The following is a 19,463-nucleotide window of genomic DNA, read 5'->3' on the forward strand; positions in this document are numbered from 1 at the left end:
TGGCCTTGAACCTGATGTGTAGACCAGGATGGGTTTGAACACTTGATCCTCCTGCCTCCACCTCCTAAATGTTGGGATTACAAATTCGCAGCACCGTGTTCATGTGCAGTCAAGATTGACATCTTTAAGAAGGTCTTCGACTGAGCTGGGTGTAAGTTGACAACCTCTCCTCTTGCCCCGTTTCTCTCCCCCTGGCTTCTCCTCTCCCCCTACCCCTGGCCCTCTCCCTCTACCCCTAGCTTCTGGTTTCTGAATCATGACACCAGCTAGTCTCCCACCTTAGAAGCCTTTGTATGTGTGTTTCACCTTGTCTCCCTTGGGGGTACAAAGCTTGGACCGCTCTCTTTTTCTGCTCCAAATGACTCCTAGGACATCTGCTCCTCACATGTCCTCTGCCGCTGAACATGAGTCCCCAGCCCATTCCACCTGCAGGAACAGCTGCAGGACTCAGCAGGGAGGTTACAAAGTAAAAATATTCAGAGCCAAAGTCCTGGAACCACCTATTGTGCCTAGAAGCTCATCCCTGACTGGTTCCCAGGGCCTTCCAGGATCCACACCCACCCCTGCTATCAGCTCCCATCTCTGAGAAGGGGACTAAGGGTGGGGGCCTGGCAAGCCTCCCTCTCTTGTTCCTCCTGGGGCTTTGCAGTGGGCCTCAGTGCCCCTTAACACTGAGGGGCAGAGGTGAGGTGTCCAGCCTGGCCTACTCTACCTGGACTTCTAGCAAGCCCACGGGTCTGGGTTCTCAGGCTGGGAACTTCTTCTTGTGGAGGCTTTAAGGAGTTCCTGAGGCCCTGGCTTTCTCTGGGCCCCTACAGTATTCTGTGCACCCAACAATGTTGTATTCATCTCTTGTGGTATAAGGTAAGGGCTCTTCTCCCATACCAGGGACTCAGCATGCTCCAGGCTTGGAGTTTCCATGTCAGCACCCCAAGCTTAGGTCAAGGAAAGACCCAGAAAAGCGGCCAGCAAAGGCTCCTCTACCTATTCAGGAATCATAGCACTAACACATGCCTTTTGCTTGTTTGCTTTTTGCACAAATTGTATTGGATGCTGTTTCCTATGTCCAGAGTTTTCCATGAAGAATATACACAAGGATATGATGAACCTGTGCTCAAAATAACAAAAACAGTAAAGGGAATCTCACTGTGCCTCTCTGGCTTGCTTTGAACTCACAGAGATCTACCTACCTTATCCAAATTCCTCAAAACACATCAGATTGAATGAGAAAGCACGGGGCCTGAGCCACTGATCTGTCTAATTGACTGACTCACCAATTTACTCTTGACACTGAGTAAATTGATCCAAGCATCAAGGAAGCCCCATGCATCATCACTATTGGGTCCGGCATTCAGACTCCCATCAAGAGATATAAATGTCTTTAGCAAATCAAGGTCCCACCATCGCAAGAGAGGAGAACTAGCTTCCTTTTCTTTTTGGGAGACAGGGTCTTTTGCAAATTCTAGCCCCAAACTTCAGTGTTGCCAAAAGCAACCTTAAACTTCTTTGGAGGGGTATACACCTGTGTGTAGTGTGTGTGAAGATGTGTGCACCCGTGTGCACCCGTGTGCGTTCACGTGATGTCTTCCTCTATCACTGCCTCCTTTATTCCCTTGAAACAGGGTCTCTAACTGAGCCTCAAGCTTCCTCTGTCGGCTAGGTCGGCACCAGTGAGTCCCAGGCATCTACCTGTCTCCACTCCCCAACGTTGCCGTTATTATCCGCAGGCACAGCCATGCTCAGCTTCCACATGGTGCTGACGGTTCAGACTCAGGTCATTGTGTGCTTGCACGGCAAATGACCTTACTCAAGCCATCTTCCCAGCCCAGTCTTGAACTTCTCACCTCCCAGGCACCGAAACCACATGCGTGTGCTTCCATACCAGGGTTATGCCTCACGTTCTCAGTCCTTGTTAATGGTATTAAATCTGAAGACTTTTCAGTGATCCATGAAGAGCCATACCCAGAAAGGATGCTGTCAGCAGAGGCTACTTGCCCACGAGAGGAAGCTGTTGGCTGGAAACAAGTTAAAGCATGAGTGAGACCCCTGCCCCATAGGAAATCCACTTTCTCTTTTGTTTGTTTGCTTGTTTGTTTTTCGGGACAGGGTTTCTCCTTATAGCCCTGGTTGTCCTGGAACTCACTCTGTAGGCCAGGCTGGCCTTGAACCCAGAGATCCGTCTGCCTCCGCCTCTGAGATTACAAGCGTGTGCTTGGAAACCCACTTTCTAAATGAATGAGTCTTTGAGGGCGTGATAGACGCCTGTTCTGCTCTGCGTCTTTGTGCTTGTGGAAGAGTGAAAATCCAATAGTTGCTGCCCTGTATTAATGACATTGAGTCAGGCGTTCAGTTGGCGATACTGTACCTTAGTAAAAGCTCGGCTGCCTATTTTTAAGACCTAGAAAATAAACTTAGCTGACCACAGCTCTCCAATTTTTGTATGATTATTTGAGAACACAAAAAGCCAGCGCAGGAGGAAGCATAATGGAATCCAGCAGAAGTAATTTGTAATTAGAAATCCCCACGCCACATCTCAGCCAAGGATAATGGTGATCCATCTTAAGTGCGCACGTGCCCCACGCTGGGCGCTGATGAGCCTAATCAGACACACTTCGCAGGCATTTTTCACAATACCAAGGGGCCCCTAATTGCCAGTGGGTGTGGAGACTCAGGCTTCTTGCTGCTACTCTGGGGTGATCATAAAGATGAAGAGGCTGGAGTCAACTGCCTGGAAGTGTGATCCCAGCTTCCCTGAACCTCCACTTCTTCATCTTGATTTTGTTTTTGTAGATGGGGTCTCATCTGGCTTCAGACTCACCACGACCCTGGCCTTTGCCTCCAGTGTGCTGGGCTTACAAGAGTGCCCGGCAACCCGAGTTTGTTTCCCTGTGTTTATACTTGGAATTGATGCCTTTCAGAATAGTGTTGGTTGGTTTGGTTTGGTTTTTGTTTCCGGTCTCATGCTTTGCAGGCTGGCATTGAATTCACTACATAGTCTACCATGACTCTGAATTCTGTGACTGCTGGGATTACAGGCATACCACAATTGCCACTCCCAGTTTCTGTTAGAAACAGAACTTTGTGCATGCAGGCAAGCACTCCACCAACTGAGCTCCCTCCCCAGCCTGTGGTGGTTGTGAAGACTAAGCCGCTCTGTTCACCAGTCTGGCCCTCGAAATGTCTGTCTTACTCCCCCACTGTTAATCCAGGGTGCCCACAGATTCCCAGTGAAGTCAGCCTGCCCTCCTTCCTCCCTTAGCTGTCCTCCCTCCCTCCCCTCTTCCTCTGAAGATCCAGCAGGGTCTGTGAGTAGCTGTAGAGCCCTGATTCAGCTGGGCCTCAGAATCCCATATCAGGTGGGCATGGAGGCCAAGCCTGGTATCAGGTCGTGTGAGGGTCAAGGAGCAGCTGAGCTCTGCCTGCCAAATGCTTTCTTTCCAAAAGATCCTAGGCCCTCTGGCCTCCTTTTTCTTTCTTGCATGGCTAATTAGTGCCCATTGTGGGCTCCTTTTTAGCCTTTCCTTTTCTGAACTTCCAGTTGGCTCCTTTTCCTTCCCCTGCCCTCTGAGAATCAGGGCTGGGACACACTGGCTGAAACGAGCTAAAACAGGCCAGGGCCTGTGCTGAGTTGGAGGAGAGCTCCTTGCCCCAGTGCATCACGGGGATTCTGAAGACTAGTAGAAGAAGGGGTTACCCCTCTGGGGAGCTCTTTTTCTGCCCTCTATCACCCACCTGTCATCCTGGGATGTCTGTTCTAAGCCCTGGAACATACAGGGCCCTGAGAATCAATAGAGCATCTTGGTGAATTGTGGCCAACACAAGGCAGGGGAGTTAGAAGAGGAACTATCATGAACCACCCAGTGATGGGGAAAGTATGTTTTGCGTTGTGTGAACTAAGATCAGCAGTATGAAGGAGTACTGAGACACACCCTCACCATGACCACTGGGAAAGGATCCAGCTGGGGTGTGATTGAACTGGCCCTGCTGAGTAGAGGAGGGCTGTGGTGTCTGGACCCTGGGTAAGGCTACCACTAGCAAGGAAGCATGGGCCTATGGGAAGGGTAACTTCCCATAGGTCAGACTAACTCACAGAAGCTCAGAGCCTAATCTGAGAAAGATAAGCCAGGGCCAGGGCCAGTAGAAGGCTTCCTATAGAGAGATGTCACTGGGAAGGTTGAGAGATCTTGTATCAGGGGTTTGGGAAGAACTAAAGGAGGTAATGCCAACGATTTAACAATCAGGAGCTCGGAGCCTGCCCGGTGCTCCGCATTCCTGGCTGGAGCTCGGGGAGCGGTGCTGGAGTCTCTCCGAGCCAAGGTGTCCTCACGCACCGCTGCCAGTTAGTGGGGAGGCTGCCACATGTTCCCAGCACGCCTTCTCACCTGGAGCCGGAGCTGCCGCTAATGGCTTCCAGATGTGTCCTTGGGCCTCTGAGGGGAGACTTCCTAGAGGACACACCTGCTCCCCTGGTCACCTTCATCCACCGATCCCGGTGCAGGCCACAGTGTCCATCAGATGGCATCCCGTGTGGGACTCAGGAGGTCACATGAGAGTTGTCCTTTGGAATAACATGATATGGGAGTCCCCTCTTCCTAAAATAAGATGGCTGGATAGCCAGTCTTTCAAGGGAGCAAGATTACCATGGACAGTCTGTGCAACAAGTGAGACGAGGCCTGTGGGTCTTTGGCCACAGCTTATTTCTGTCTATGTCTGTAAATCTTTCTGTTCATCATTTCTGAGGTCCATGTGTTTCCCTGCATTTCGCAGCAAAGTTTTCCTTGTCCATAACGCAAATTCCATCTGTGTTTATTATCTAATAAATGTGACTCCAATATTGCCCCTCTTGCTTTGTCTCTCAAAGGCCTAGACTTGAGTTTCTGTTCCTGGGTTACTTACAGCCTGAATGAGGGTTGTCTGGCTCACACTGTTGTTGGGGTGGCTTATACTCAAGAAGGAAGGAGGGCTGTGGCTGGTGAACTGCAAAGGCAGTGAGGGTGTCAGAAATTACAGTCGGTGAAAAGAAGCAGACCCCCAAGGCTATAGACACTGAGTTTGTCCCCCATTCTCCTTGGCCAGGCTTAGGCTTGAGTGTGTTCTTAGACCCGGGTTTATATTGACATTCAGCTAGATATCATCACATTGACACATATCACCGCCATCACTACCATCGTTATCACCAAGACCATCATCAACCGTCACCCCTCCCCGCTGACATTACTATCAGCACTCCAACCATAATCACTGTCAACATTAACGCCATCCTTTCATTGTGAATATCAGACATTTTACAGACGCTTTTCAGTAGCTCTTTCCTTCTTTTTTTTCTCACCATCGAGGACCACAGTGTTCACCTATTTTCCCGACTCATTGAAGCTAATTAGGAGGACCATGTGTGCTGGATTAAATTGGGGAGGTGGTGGCTCATAAAATGAAAGAGAGACTTTATTTCTACTTTTCCTCTGCCTGTTATCTGATGTGGTGGCTACTGCTTTGTAGTAGGGAGGCTGCTTGTTTGTTTTTGGCTGCTCAGCAGCTCAGACCCAAAACTGTATTAATTGAATCACTGCTTGGCCCATTAGCTCTAGCTTCTTATTGGCTAGCTCTTACATATTAATTTTACCCATTTCTAGTAATCTGTGTATTGCCACGTGGTTGTGGCTTACTGGATAAAGTTTCAGCATCTGTCTCCGGTAGGGCTACATGGCTTCTCCCTGCTTCCAGTTTAGTTTTCCCCACCTAGGTCTGTTCTACCCTATCAGGCCAAACCAGTTTCTTTATTCATTAGCCAATGAAAGCAACACACAGACAGAAGGAACCTCCCACACCACTGCTTTAGCGGCCATTTGGACAACATGAATAAGAACTATACCCCCAAGAAAGACAGAGTGGAAGGCTGGAAGAAGTGTGGATTTCTTGTAAAGCCAAGTGACTAATCAGACTCTAGACTCCTCCTTCTGGACTCCCTTCTGAGGAAAAAAAAAGGGTGAACTTCTCTTCTGTAGCATTTAAAAGGCTGTTCTTGTAATTATATACAAATAACTGGACATAATCTTGATTATTATACATCACCACCACCATCATTTTTTGCGTTGAACAGTCCAGGCAGGTAATCTCTCTAAGAAATCTGGGGAGAACACTAAGGTGTTGTAGGATTCCCACCATGAGGGTAACCATTTGAGGAAAATCATTAGGAAAATCAGTGGTAGGAAATGATGGTGAGGATGATGGGAAAGGGATATTTTCTGCTGCTAGTGGGGATTGAAAATGGTACAGTCGCTATAGAAACAAGTATTGAGGTTCCTAAAAAACAACTAGGGGGCTGGAGAGATGGCTCAGAGGTTAAGAGCATTGCCTGCTCTTCCAAAGGTCCTGAGTTCAACTCCCAGCAACCGCATGGTGGCTCACAACCATCTGTAATGAGATCTTGTGCCCTCTTCTGGCCTGCAGGCATACACACAGACAGAATATTTTATACATAATAAATAAATATTAAAAAACTAAGAAAAGAACTAATGCAATTCAGTTATAGCAGTCCTAGGGATTTACCCAAATGACTCTAAGTCAGAATATCACAGATATATTCGCACATTCATGCTTGCTGACATGCATTCACCATAGCCGAGAAATGGAACTAGCCTAGCTGTCCATCTACACATGAGTTGATAAAGAACATATAATACATACACACAATGATATTTATTCAACTACAAAGAAGAGTCAGTTATGACATTCACAAAAAAAAATGGATGGAATTGAGGATCACTGTTAAGTAAAATAAGCCAGACTCGAAATATACAAATATCACGATTATTTCTCAATTGTAAAATCTAGAGCTGTGTGTGTGTGTGTGTGTGTGTGTGTGTGTGTGTGTAAAAGAGAGGAGAGAGGGAGAAACAGAGATGGGGACAGAGAGAGACAGAGAATGCACCTGAGTACAGGTGCCCAAGGAAATCAGAGGCATTAGAATCCCTGGAGTTGGAGTTACAAGCAGTTTTGAACCATAGGGCATGGGTTCTGGGAACTGAACTCTGGTCTTATGCAAGAGCAGTACGTGCTCTTAAACTCTGAGCCATCCCTTCCAACCCCAAAATTCATATTTAAGCACACAAACAAAACTGGGCACAGTAGTATATACTTTTAACACTGAAACATGTGGATTCCCAGGTTCACCTATCATTAACTTATGACCTCTATGTACACAAAAACACACATACACACACACACACACACACACGCACACACACACACACACAAATACCCATCACATGCATGTACACACACAACAGAAACAGAGCAATAATTGGCATGAAGGAATTCAGCACCATGGACAGATCAATGGTCTTCATTGAGGACCCCGAGGAAGGAGCCCTATAAGGTAAGGGTGTGAGGTGGTGGCTGTACTTGATCTATGTAAGTTCCAGAAAGCCCCACTTTGATCTCCTGAGACCAGAATAAGCAGGTCGACATGGGAAAACTTCCTAGGGATGGAGGATGCAGGGGATGGAGGAACAAGACTGTGACCGAATGCACACAATACTAAAGAATAAAGGAGCGTGAGGTGGGGAGGACTCTGTGCTGGAAGGGTCTGTGGGCTGACTGTTCTGTGAGAGGACAGGGCAGCAATGGGTATAAGTTAAGAAAGATGAGTTGGGGGACCCTTCTGCTAAGCTCTACGTTAGTGGTCCCAGCTTCTGGTCCCATAACACTGATGCTGGAATTGTAGGGAACATATAAAATGTACCTGGGAGTCTGTGCTTCTGATTCTCAGACTCTACATGGGGTGCTTTCTGCCATGTATATCACATCAAGGTTCAGTGGCTTAAAATCACCCCTCAGGGGTGGCTCACAACTCCACGAGTTAACAGTTAGAGCTTGGATCTGTCGTAGAGTGCTGCTGCAGTTGGGTTCAACAACGTCTAGGATCTGGTTGGTCTCAGGGGAGTCAGCTGAGATGGCTCGCTCTGGCTCCATCCTTGTGTCTTTACACATAGCAATTTCAGGGAAGCTAAAAAAAAAAGGCATCCTGGAAGTCTAAGCACTTACTAACCCCCTGCTTGCACCACAGTTGCCAGTGCGCCATTATCCCAAAGAAGTGATGTGGTCGAGCCAAATTCAGTGTGAGAAGGCACAGCGTGAAAGTATAGATCAGAGCGGTAGGATGCATTCAGGAACACTGGGATGGCCTCCCACAGCCTTGCTGTGGTTAATTCCCCGCCATTCCTATTACCAACACCGCAAGAGCCTATTCCTGCTTCACAGACACCGTGACTCTATGGCTCCCCAGGGCTGTGGTTCTTAGAATTCAATGTTTTGATATCAAGACTCCGTGGTTCTGAAAGTGGAAGACTATTACAGCCAAGGAAGAGCACAAGAGCCCAAGAGAAGGCTGAGGAAGTCATGCAAAAGAAAACCCTGCCTAGACTTCAGCCCCCAATTCTGTGTCTGAATCAGGCAAATGGTACCAGCAACATGCTTCGAGTTAGAAAACGTGGATATAGTTCCTGGGTCATGACTCATTTGAGATGACCCCATGGACAGCTTCAAAAGCAATTGTGTGTGTGTATGGGGAGGGTATCTGTACATGATGCTGACACTCCAAACACAGATTTTTTTTTATTTGTGACTTTTTTTTTTTAAGTGCTGAAAGTGGACCCCAGGGCCTGATGTCTGCTAGGCAAGTGCTCTACCACTAAGCCACACTCCCAGCCACTCAGACATAGCTCTAACCCAGCCAGTGTTTTCTTGCAGCCAACAGTTATGGAGCCCTGTTTTCTGAGCGATGCAGAAGATCAACAAAGCCCGCTCATTTCCAATACTGGAAGCCTGGACCCTGTGCAGCTCAGGATCAGGGGTTTGTTCCCAGTTTCTCCAGCTGCATCCACAGCTGCTGAGACCTTCCTTGAGTTTCAAGGAAGCCAAGATTCAAATGGACTCTTGCTCTTGACCCTACTTTTATCTGCAAAACAGAGAAGAGAACAGGGAAGGGATGGGGTAGGAAAAGAAGGGACTCAACTCTGCTGCTCCCTCTTCCCCACCCTTTCCTGCTTCTGAGCCTCTGACTCAGTGGCATTCTGGGCCAACCACTGATTATGTTTCAGATTCAGAGACTGTGCCCCTTGGCTTCTCCTGGAAGAGTGATGGAGAAGCATGGTGTCTCTACAAGGGAAGGAGGCCTAGGGCAACACAACAAACTATGACAGCCCACCGCTACAGAGGAACCAGTGACAACCCACTAAAAACCCAGGGAAGGACTGTGGCTTGCTCAGTCACATCCCGGCAGGAGACCAAAGCCAAAAGCTGTGGGCCCCCTGCCCTTTGCTAAATGTAAGTTTCTGATTCTAAATGGGATCTCAAGCTCAGCCTGAAACACCTTTATAAGCCATCAGACCCAGTGCAGGAGAGTCAGGGAATATCTTTGTCAGCAGTTCATAAGGGGAGGGGGGGTGGCAAGAACACTTACACTTCCCCAGGACTCAGCCCACTCATTTATATTAGCCTTTCCCCAGAGGCAGGCCACAGAGTGGAGGAGGGTATTAGATATCAGAGAGTTATTTAAAAGCCAATTCCCCACCCCTCCCAAGCAGAGTATGGTCTCTGCTGACTCAATAGAGAAAATGAATCTCGGGCCTATGGATTTTCCTGTGTCTCAAGGCAGTGCGGGAGAAGGGAGGCTGTGATGAGTGACAGAAGAGGGAGGCCCACAGTGAAGCTCCCCCTTCCCAGCCAGGGCAGCACAGAGATGCAAGAAAAGATGAGCTGGGTCTCCCACAATTATCATGCCATACTGCTGGGGTGCACCTCCATCTGCCTTAGAGAAAAGTGGACAGAGAAACACCCGAAAGGGATCCCCCAACACACACACACACACACACACACACACACAGAGAGAGAGAAAGAGAGAGAGAGAGAGAGAGAGAGAGAGAGAGAGCTTACAGTTGCTTTCACTGTATGACTAAGCAAGCTAAGGTCTTAACTGCCAAGCAGCCAAGTTCAAGGCCACATATGAAGGTGGAGGCACAGATATGAATGAGTTATATACTATTTCTATGCCTAAATATCTAAAGAGTCTAGAACTAAGAATCCCTTTGTCAATATACACTTTTTTTCTTCTGTTTCAGATAGGGAAGCTGAGGTTTGGAAACAGAGGGACTTCCCCAAGAGTTTGAGTGGTCTTGGAGCATCTCTAAGGGCAATGAGGAACTGGTGCCCGCTAAGAAAAGGGATGGATGCCGTTGGGTGATCCCAGGGAAGTCACCAACCTCCCTGTGCTCCAGGTGCACAGGAGCATAGAAGAAGCAGGGTCTTTCCAAGGAGAAAAAAAAAGGCCAGAGAGAAGAGATCCAAGCACAGGAGGGACACCAGCTTGCAAGGCTCAGAGAGGAATCCTGAGATCTAGTGGGATAAGAAACTCAAGAACAGAGACCCAAGCTGAGCATGCTGGCAATCCCCTTAAATCCCAGCACTTGAGAGGCAGAGACAAGCAGATCTTGACAGCCAATCTGGTCTACATAGGGAGTTTCAGATCAGCCATAGTGACATGGTGAGGCCCTGTCTCAAAACACAAACAAATGAACAAAATCCTGAGTCCTGGTCCAGGTGCACAGCTGCCAGTTTCTCTGCTTGGATGTGATGCAGTGTTCTTAGCTCAAGGAGAGTTGGAGAGGGTCAGCTCACCACCCAGAGGCTCCCAGTCACACTGCTGAGAGAGGAAGCCTGGGGTGCAGGGGACTGGTATTGCAAAGGAACTGTGGGAACCTGAGCTCCTGACCTGGCTGGAGTGGGAGAGAAGCACTTAACCTTCTAGGTGAGGGTCTCCTGGTACAGTTATAGAGGAGGACCCTCACCTCGCTGGTCTCAAGCCAGAGACTTTCCGTGAAGGTTCTCTCCCTCATTCCTTCTCCATGCTGAGCCCTGAGCTCTGCCCTGACAACAAAGGAATCAGTCTGATCTGGAGTCCCCACTACCGACAGATTAAAAGCCCAAGAATGCTCTTACACTCTGATCACTAAATGACAATTCCAGAAGAAGATGGCAAGCACAGCCAGGAGTTGCAAATGCGATACCCGGTCAAGGAACAGACACTTGCATTGACTGAATCAGGGCACAAACAGCCTCAGCCTCAAGTGGACATACATTTATTAAAACACCTACTGTACACAACTCCCGGAGAGAGGGCTCTTCTTCCAGAGAACACAGAGAACATGGGTCCCCTTGCTCAATGGCTGTAGGTTCTTCTTAGGCTTCTCTTCCCCAAATGAAGGGTTCAGCACCAATTAATGAAGGCTGCCTGCTGCCCTGAAGCCCCTTTTTCTTGCAGGGGGAGCAGTGAGCAGCAACCAGAAGTCAGCTGCCATGAAAACCTGAGAGGGAGCACGGGCCTTGGCAGTGAGCTTCAATTTCTTAAGGGCTGAAGGCGGAAGGTCTCCATGCAGTACAGCCAAGGAGGCAGATGATTTTGGTCCCTCATTTTTGGAGCACCTGTGCCATGGGAGAAAACGGATCTGAGATCTCCAACGACCAAGAGCACAGCCCAGGGCTCCATCTGCATGTTTGCCCTTGCATGTGAGTCTGCAAGCCGCCTCCTCTGAGGCTGCAGTTGAAACCTGCTCCGGCCCAGCAAATATGCATTCAAGCACTTAGGTGTACTTCTGAGTCTATGGACGTAAGCCATGTTGCCCTCCAAGCTACATTCCTATGTGATCAGGCACCGATGAGCCTGTGCAAGACCAATCTGTTTGAACTTGCTCTGTGCAAGTTGTGCAAGGCTACACATGCCCACGTAGATTTATGAGACCACACATGGGCATGGGTAGTGTGTGTAAAACCTGCCTTTCTGTGTAGAGGCACACACGGATGTATAAACTCATGTGACCAGGTACACAGACATGTCTAACTCTAAATGTGAAAATTACTACTGTCATCTTCCAGTAACTGGGAGAGCCATCATAGAGACTGAGAGAGAGAGAGGACTGGGTCATCCTCCAGCATCATCAGCCTGGCCCTTGTTGTTGGTATTTGCTTGAGACCCAGACCACCGCAGGCTGTGCCTCTTAAATGGTTTCAATCTGCTGGTCGATCTGTTAAATACAACTTCAGGGGAAAAGTCAACCAAATATCCCCAGTTCAGAAGAAAAAGACTGACTGATTCTTTTGGAGAGGAGGAGAGGCTCCATCCCAACCAGCTCTGCCAAGCAAGATACTCGAATGGCCCGGAGATCAAATGTCAGCTTCTCCAACCTGAATAATTCATGCCAAGACCAGAAATGCTCCGGAGTCTGTCTCTTTAAATCAGGTCTTGAGCTTCCTAGTTCTGGAGAGAGAGAGAGAGAGAGAGAGAGAGAGAGAGAGAGAGAGAGAGAGAGAACAAAAGTAAATAAGTAAAAAAAAAAAAAATCCAGAACAAAACAAGTCTATCAGCAGCTCAGCCCCCACCGCCGTCCTGGATGCTACCACACCCCCACCCCACCCTACAAAACCAGTTCCTGATTTCCCTACTTCTGGAGCCCTCTCCCCCAACCTGCACCCCCACTCAGTACTGATGGTGGGGGAGTTTGGAGGGACAAAGCTGAACACCGTATCCTAAGGGTGCTCAGGTGCTGGAGCAGGTGGGAAAGCAAAGAGCTGAGTCTCTCCACCGACCAGTCCCTGAGTCTGAGAGGGGTTAGCCCGAAGGGTGGAGAGGTCCTGACAGAGGCAGCGCAGCCTGAGTTAGGGGCATGGGAAGTGTGGGGACAGGGGGTACTGTAGACTCCCCTCCGGCATGGGACAGAGTCGACAAAAGACTGACTGACGCACAGGACCTGCAGAGGTGAGGAAATGGCCGCACCTAAAGGAACTGGGATCGCAGAAGAGGCAGGCAAAGCTAGGTATTTTCCAGGCTCTCGCCCTTTGCACAGCTCCTTTCCTTGACTACAAGAAGAGTAACTTTCTCAGCCCACCCTCAGCCCCACCTCCTCTTCTAGGGGTAGCAGTTCTAAACGCCTCTCCCACCTTCGGTGGGTGCACAGACCCACCTGCCAGGTCAGCCCTCCGGGCCCCGCCCATACGTGCCAGGAGGGAGGAGGGAAAGAACCTGCCTAAACGTAGGGGGTGGGGAAAGAAGCAAGTCAGAGCTCGGGGAGCCAAACTTCTTAGCAGCTCGGGAACTAGAGAGCACAGCGGCCCTAAGCCTTGCTGCTCCGGAGCCTCCCACCCCGCCTCCCTCAGCGAGGAGGTGCAGAGACTCCGCCGGGGGGTGGAGGAGGCGGCCCGGAGGCGGGGAGGGGGAGGCAAACCCTGCCCACTCGGCTCGGAGCCCAGAACGGCCGCGGAAGTCGGAGGCCGAGCGCAGGGCGACGAGGGCACCGGGGGCGGGGGTCTCCTGCCTGACCCCTATCGCCCCCCAGTCAGCAAAGTGGAGGCTTCTTGGACTTTACAAGCAGAAGAAACAGATCGGGACAGCCAGCCGCTCCGGGTCAAGGTCTAGCCTACCCCCACCCTCCCGTGCCACCCCCACCCCATCATCACCAAGCGCTCCCAACTCACTGGTGAGCGCGGCTGGCTGGGGGCTGGATGCGGGGACGGCCGCGATGGCCCCGTGCGCGGGACAGCGGGGGCTCTGGAGCCCGCTCCCGGGGCTGCTGCTCGTGGCAGCGGCGCTGAGCCGGCCCGCCGCGCCCTGTCCCTTCCAGTGCTACTGCTTCGGCAGCCCCCGGCTGCTGTTGCGCTGCGCGTCGGGCGCGGAGCTCCGGCAGCCGCCGCGGGACGTGCCGCCCGACGCGCGCAACCTCACCATCGTGGGCGCCAACCTGACTGTGCTGCGCGCGGCCGCCTTCGCGGGAGGAGATGAGGAGGCGACGGAGGGAGTGCGCCTGCCTCTCCTCACTGCGCTGCGCCTCACACACAACAACATCGAGGTAGTAGAGGACGGCGCCTTCGACGGGCTACCCAGTCTGGCGGCGCTCGACCTGAGCCACAACCCACTTCGCGCCCTGGGAGCCCGTGCCTTCCGCGGGCTGCCTGCGCTGCACTCGCTGCAGCTCAATCACGCGCTGGCGCGGGGCGGCCCCGGGATGCTGGATGCCCTGGACGCCGCGCTCACCCCGCTGGCAGAGCTGCGCCTGCTGGGCTTGGCGGGCAATGCGCTGAGTCGCCTGCCGCCCGCCGCGCTGCGCCTGCCTCGCCTGGAGCAGCTGGACGCGCGCGTCAACGCACTGACCGGCCTGGGCCCCGACGAGCTGCGCGCACTCGAGCGCGATGGCGACTTACCCGGGCCGCGCCTGCTGCTGGCGGACAACCCGCTGATCTGCGGGTGCACCTCGCGCCCCCTGCTGGCCTGGCTCCACAACGCTACCGAGCGCGTGCCCGACGCGCGCCGCCTGCGCTGCGCCTCCCCGCGCGCGCTGCTCGATCGGCCACTGGTGGACCTGGACGAGGCGCGGATGGGCTGCGCCGACGGCGATGCTAACGAGCGCGGGGAAGAGGTGGACGTCGCCGGCCCGGAGCTGGAAGCCTCTTACGTCTTCTTCGGCCTGGTGCTGGCACTCATCGGCCTCATCTTCCTCATGGTGCTCTACCTAAACCGCCGTGGCATCCAGCGCTGGATGCGCAACTTGCGCGAGGCCTGCAGGGACCAGATGGAAGGCTACCACTATCGCTATGAGCAGGATGCAGACCCGCGCCGCGCGCCCACTCCGGCTGCCCCCTCCGGTTCCCGGGCCACTTCCCCGGGCTCTGGTCTTTGAGCCTCACCTCCCTAATGGGAGGCTGTCCCTGTCAGCTGATAACTTTACTGGGACCACCCAGCCTTCCCCTGCCTGGCCTGAGCCCTGGAGATGACACACCAATGGAGTTTGGATCTCTGAGACCTTTGGATCAATCGTAGCATCTCTCCCAACCCAAAACTCCAAGGTGTACTCGTTTTTTCCCCTGGCCTAAGAGCTTCCAGGTCAAAAACCCAGAGATGCCCCCATCTGTTTCCAGAAACAAACCCTTCCTGTCGGTCCTTCCTGGACCATTGAAATCCCTTCACCCAAAGGTCTGTCCAAAGACCCCGCTCTTCCATTTGGAAATCTCTAGCGCTTTCTCCACCACACACGTGTTGAGCCAGACACCTTGGCTAGACTGCACTGACCCCTGTCCCCAATTAGGAGCCCTCAGTCCTTTTCTCAGAGCTCAGGGGGTCTACATCACTTCTGGTCTTATCGGAAGGTTTTTGTGGAGTTTGAGCCGTTTGTCCCACCCCAGAATTCTGAGCCCTCCATCTCGTATTCCACATCCAGAGGCTCTGTGGCTTAAGTGGCCTCCTCTAGTCTGGCGTGCTTCATGTACTGATTCTAGCTCAAGCTTCTCCATTCCTTGGCCCTGCCTGGGTCTCAGCTCCAGCCCTGTCCCTCTCGAGCCAGGGACATGCCTTGGTGTAGAATCCATCCTTAACCTTTTCAACCGGGAATCGGAAGTCCCAACGCTCAGTGTTTGTCCTCAGTCTCAAGCTCAGCTCTTCACCTCGGTCACTTCCGTGCCCTGGCCCAAGTCTTAGGCTTACCCATCACCGGCACTTTACCTGCCTCTGATCCGGGTCCAGAGAGGAATCTCCCCCATCATGGGGTGCTACCCACTGCCCTCCTAGAAGGAGTTCTCCCATCCTGCGGGACAAGGGCAAGCACCCTATGGCGCATAGGCAAACCCTGGTGAGGAAGAGAGCATGTGGGGTGTGCAGGGCCTCCAAACCAGGGTCACTGGTCCATCTGGGAAAGAGAGGCCGGGAGCTGCTATCTGTCTAGTTTGTCTGCACTCTCTCTCACCCATGTGGTCCTCCCCTGGGAAATCCTCGCTACCACCTCTCATGCCTTCTGGAGGAGGATAGAGTCTGACTTCTTGTCTCAGTCACAAGCCTTCCTGGGTCAAGGTCATGGCCTCAGCGCCCTGCCTTCTGCAAGATCCCAAAGCACAATGGTGAGTGAGGAGGGGCCGCCTCCCTGCTGCCACTCACCCTAAGTCAGGCAGAATGGCAGGCCCGTGCTGCCTCTGCACAGGAAGTCTTCCTCCTCTGTGTATTGGCTTGAGGCCCGCCTTCCCACCCTCAACTGAGAAATCTGGACCTCCCTTGAGCTGTTTTCTATAAAGTCTGCAATAATCTCCGATACTCTCTGCTCTTGTAAGTGGTACTGTGTCTTTCCTACTGACCTTGGGGCCTTGGTGGCAGCGAGAGGTGGCAAGGGGGCATTTGAGGCCATGTCCCTTGTGTGTTCTCTGGAGCTGGGGGTGGGGGGGGAGAAATGGACTGTGGGTTCACAGAGCAAGATTGAGGCTAGATACGTGGAGGGACTTTCCACCACTCTCCAAACCCTCCTGCTTTCTGATGGTCTGAAATGGGCTTATCCTCAACCAGCAATGAATTCTACACTTCTTTACACTCCCTGTCCTTTGGGGTGGGGGCCTGGAAGGAAATATGTTTAGATTGACTAATCTTGCCTGGGATGAGCCTCTTAGGAAAGAGGCCAGCTACAGAGGAGAGGCAGTTTACTGAGGCAAATTTGTCTGAGGGGCCATTGGCTGCTCCAGGCCCATCTGCCTGCTAGCCTTTTTGCCTAGGGAGCACTGGGTGTACAAAAGGAGGAGAAACAGCAGCCTAGAGGGGGTGGGTGAGGCAGAGTGACCCCCCGCTTTATAAAGGCGGTGGGAAGCAGGTGGGCCCCAGGCTGGAAGAAGTGGCTCATCTCTTATTTCAGGATTCCCAGAGTTGTTTACTTAGGTTCTCAAAGCCCTGAAATCATGGGCAGAAGTCTAAAATTCCAGCATGTATTTTAAAAAGTTCAGAGCCACGTGTTTCTAGAATGTGTGGCTTCTAAACATTGAAAAGGTCATCCTGGTGCCATGGGAAGCCTCTGTTGTCTTGGCAGTACACAGTGCACTTCCTTCTTGTCTTCTCCTAGTGGATGCTGTATCCATCCTCCCAGCCGTTTTCCATGGACATCTGTCAGGGACCTTCAGTGTGTGCTCTGGGCGTCCTCTAGAAAAGAATAGTGATGTTCTTATCCAGGTTAGGGAACCACCTCTCAACAGATCACCTCGGTGCTAAAAGTGTGCCGTAACTGCAGTAAATCCTAGCAGATAAAGGGTGCTGTTGGCTGTGGGTGCATTTTCGGCAAACCAATTGAACCTTTTACATGGTGCCACTTTGGATACTCTGCTAAGAACTTAGTTTTCCTGAGCCATGGAATAGCAGCGGATATTTTAAAAGTCAATTGAAGGCCTGTTGTATATGATGCAAGGCTTTGACTTCGTATTGTTGATGGACTGACTCCATTAGAAGCCAGGTCCTGGTCATGCCAGCCCATGTCCCCAGCCTTTGTCCTCTGCGGGTCTAGCCTCACACTTAGCCTATGCTGGACACAGCTCTGCCAGTCCTAAGGAGCCTAAGGACCGGGAGCCCCAGACCCAGCCTAAAGGGACTTTGTAGATGAAGTAGCATTTGAGCTGAGTTGGGGTTTGTACTGTTTTGTTTTGTGATGCCAAGAAGGTCAAATCCAGATCCTTGCACAGGCTAGGCAATCACTGTACCACTGAGCTACACCCACAAGCCCTTGGTTTGTGTTTTCTCTGGTTGGTTTTGATACAGGATCTTGCTGCGTGGCCTAAACTGGCTTTGGACTTAAGACCCTCAATTCTCAGCCTCCTTAGTTCTGTGCCTCCAGGAATGAGCCACCCTGACTCCCCATACCATCCACTCAATCCAAAGCCTCTCCCAGGAGCTGCTACAAATAAGGGGTGGGGAGAGGCCCGGAGGATGGGGCAGCAGGGACAGAGTGGCAGGGGCAAAGTTATCTCTGGATGTCTCCTTAGAGAGCAGGTAGGGCAGTGAGCAGGTGACGGCAGGTAACTGTGGGTGGAACTGTCAAGACTGTGGTAGACAAGAACCCTGTGAGCACTCAGAGAGACGGGCAGACTTCCCAGGTTTCTGTGATCCCCATAAGAGGTTCAAAATTGCCAAACTTCTCTGGGAACCTCTGGTGTTGGTGACCCTGAGACCATCCTTGCTCCTCAGATCTAGAGTGAGAGCCGATGAGGGCCTGGCTTGAGCCTGAGGACCAAGTTCGAATCTGACTAAGCACCTGTCTTCACAGGCCATCTGAACCCTTGCAAGTCCTGTGTGCTGGGGAATGCTGCCGAGTAGGTCTCCACCTTTCTAGCGCAGGCTGGCACTGTCGCCTAGAGTTCCCTGTCTCTCTGCAGCTCTGTCTTTCTTCCATTCAGGCTGTGACCTCTGCAGACACTGCCTCCGACTGAAGGCCTTCTCCATCTTCATTAAGTCGGCCTGGCAGATGCTCGGCCCTAATTTACTGGCATGGCCTTTCCTAGGCTGAGAGAAGCGAGGAGGGCAGTTAATAACGCTGCTCCACAACCTCACCCCACCTCGTGTGCCCTCTCACTTCCCTCAGCATCCTGCGGGGGCAGCTTTTCCGGGGATTGAAGATAGAAGATGCTCAACGCACTTTTCCTTGAATGGGTGTGGAGACCAAAGCTCAGAGTGTACAGTAGCTGCTTCGGGTCACACAGAGGCCAGAACTCCCGCCTCCAAGGCTGGCCTTCCCCGAGTACTTGGTGGGTCCATCACCTCCGGATTCGGCATCTTCTTATTCCTGTGGTACCACTTCCAGAAGCCAGGATGAACCATGGAAACCTAGGGAGGAAAAAAAAAGACAGCACAGTGGGAGGTGGGGTGGGGGCACCATCAATTGCTTCAGACAGGTTGAAGGAGTCCTGATCTTGGAGGTAGCAGGTGTGCCGGGGCCCATGTCTGTTGTGAGGGGAGCAACGGGCTGATTCTGGGTGCCTGAGCTCAAGTCCCTGCCTTTCAACCCACCCTTCCTCCTGCACTGGCTCTGCTGAACACCTGCTGAGCGCAGGGCTCACATACAAGAACCAGATCTTACTGCTGTTCTGGGTCCAGATGGTGCCACGCAGGGTCACTGCGAATGCGGCCATGCAAACATAGGATGTCAGGGAAGTCCCTGAGTTGGCCACTCACGCTGGGAGACTTTGATGGAAAAGGACTCACTATCAATAATCACATGGAAAAATTAAAAAATAATAAATTTTTATTACAAAAGAAGCCAGACAGGGTGGCACACAAACCACAGGTGTCTGGAGGCAACGCAGGAGGATAACCAAAAGTCTGAGGGCGTCTTAGGCCAGGATGAGACCTCAAACAACAGCAACAGCCGCAGGGGCTGGAGAGTAGCTCAGAGCCTAATGAGGACTTACTGCTCTGGTAGAGGACCAGGATTCAGACCCCAGCGCCCATGTCAGGCAGCTCACACCTGCTGCGGAGGACCTAGTGCCCTCTGCTGGCCTCCTTACACACCCACGTGAATGCACATATGCATGCGGACATGAATAAAATTTAAAACGCTTTTCCATTTAAATCTCAAAAAAAAAAAAAAGCGGGAACTTAAGAAATGGCTCAAAGGTTAAGATCACTT

General features: G+C 51.7%; 1 protein-coding gene across 1 annotated transcript; it reads left to right on the forward strand.

Annotated features, from left to right (window-relative positions):
* The first annotated feature begins 13,331 nt into the window (after nt 1-13,331).
* Nucleotides 13,332-16,114, forward strand: LOC121449397 (trophoblast glycoprotein-like). The gene has a single exon (XM_041653795.1). It carries the CDS (start codon nt 13,569-13,571, stop codon nt 14,721-14,723), a length of 1,155 nt encoding a protein of 384 aa, XP_041509729.1. The 5' UTR covers nt 13,332-13,568; the 3' UTR covers nt 14,724-16,114.
* The last annotated feature ends 3,349 nt before the right edge of the window (nt 16,115-19,463 follow it).

Source organism: Microtus oregoni, unplaced genomic scaffold (assembly GCF_018167655.1).
Source record: "Microtus oregoni isolate MIOR12 unplaced genomic scaffold, Mior012 000000F_ref0000247, whole genome shotgun sequence".
NCBI lineage: Eukaryota > Metazoa > Chordata > Mammalia > Rodentia > Cricetidae > Microtus > Microtus oregoni.

Excerpts from the sequence above, each read along its gene's own strand:
- LOC121449397 (XM_041653795.1), top strand. The coding sequence starts at position 13,569 with ATGGCCCCGTGCGCGGGACAGCGGGGGCTCTGGAGCCCGCTCCCGGGG.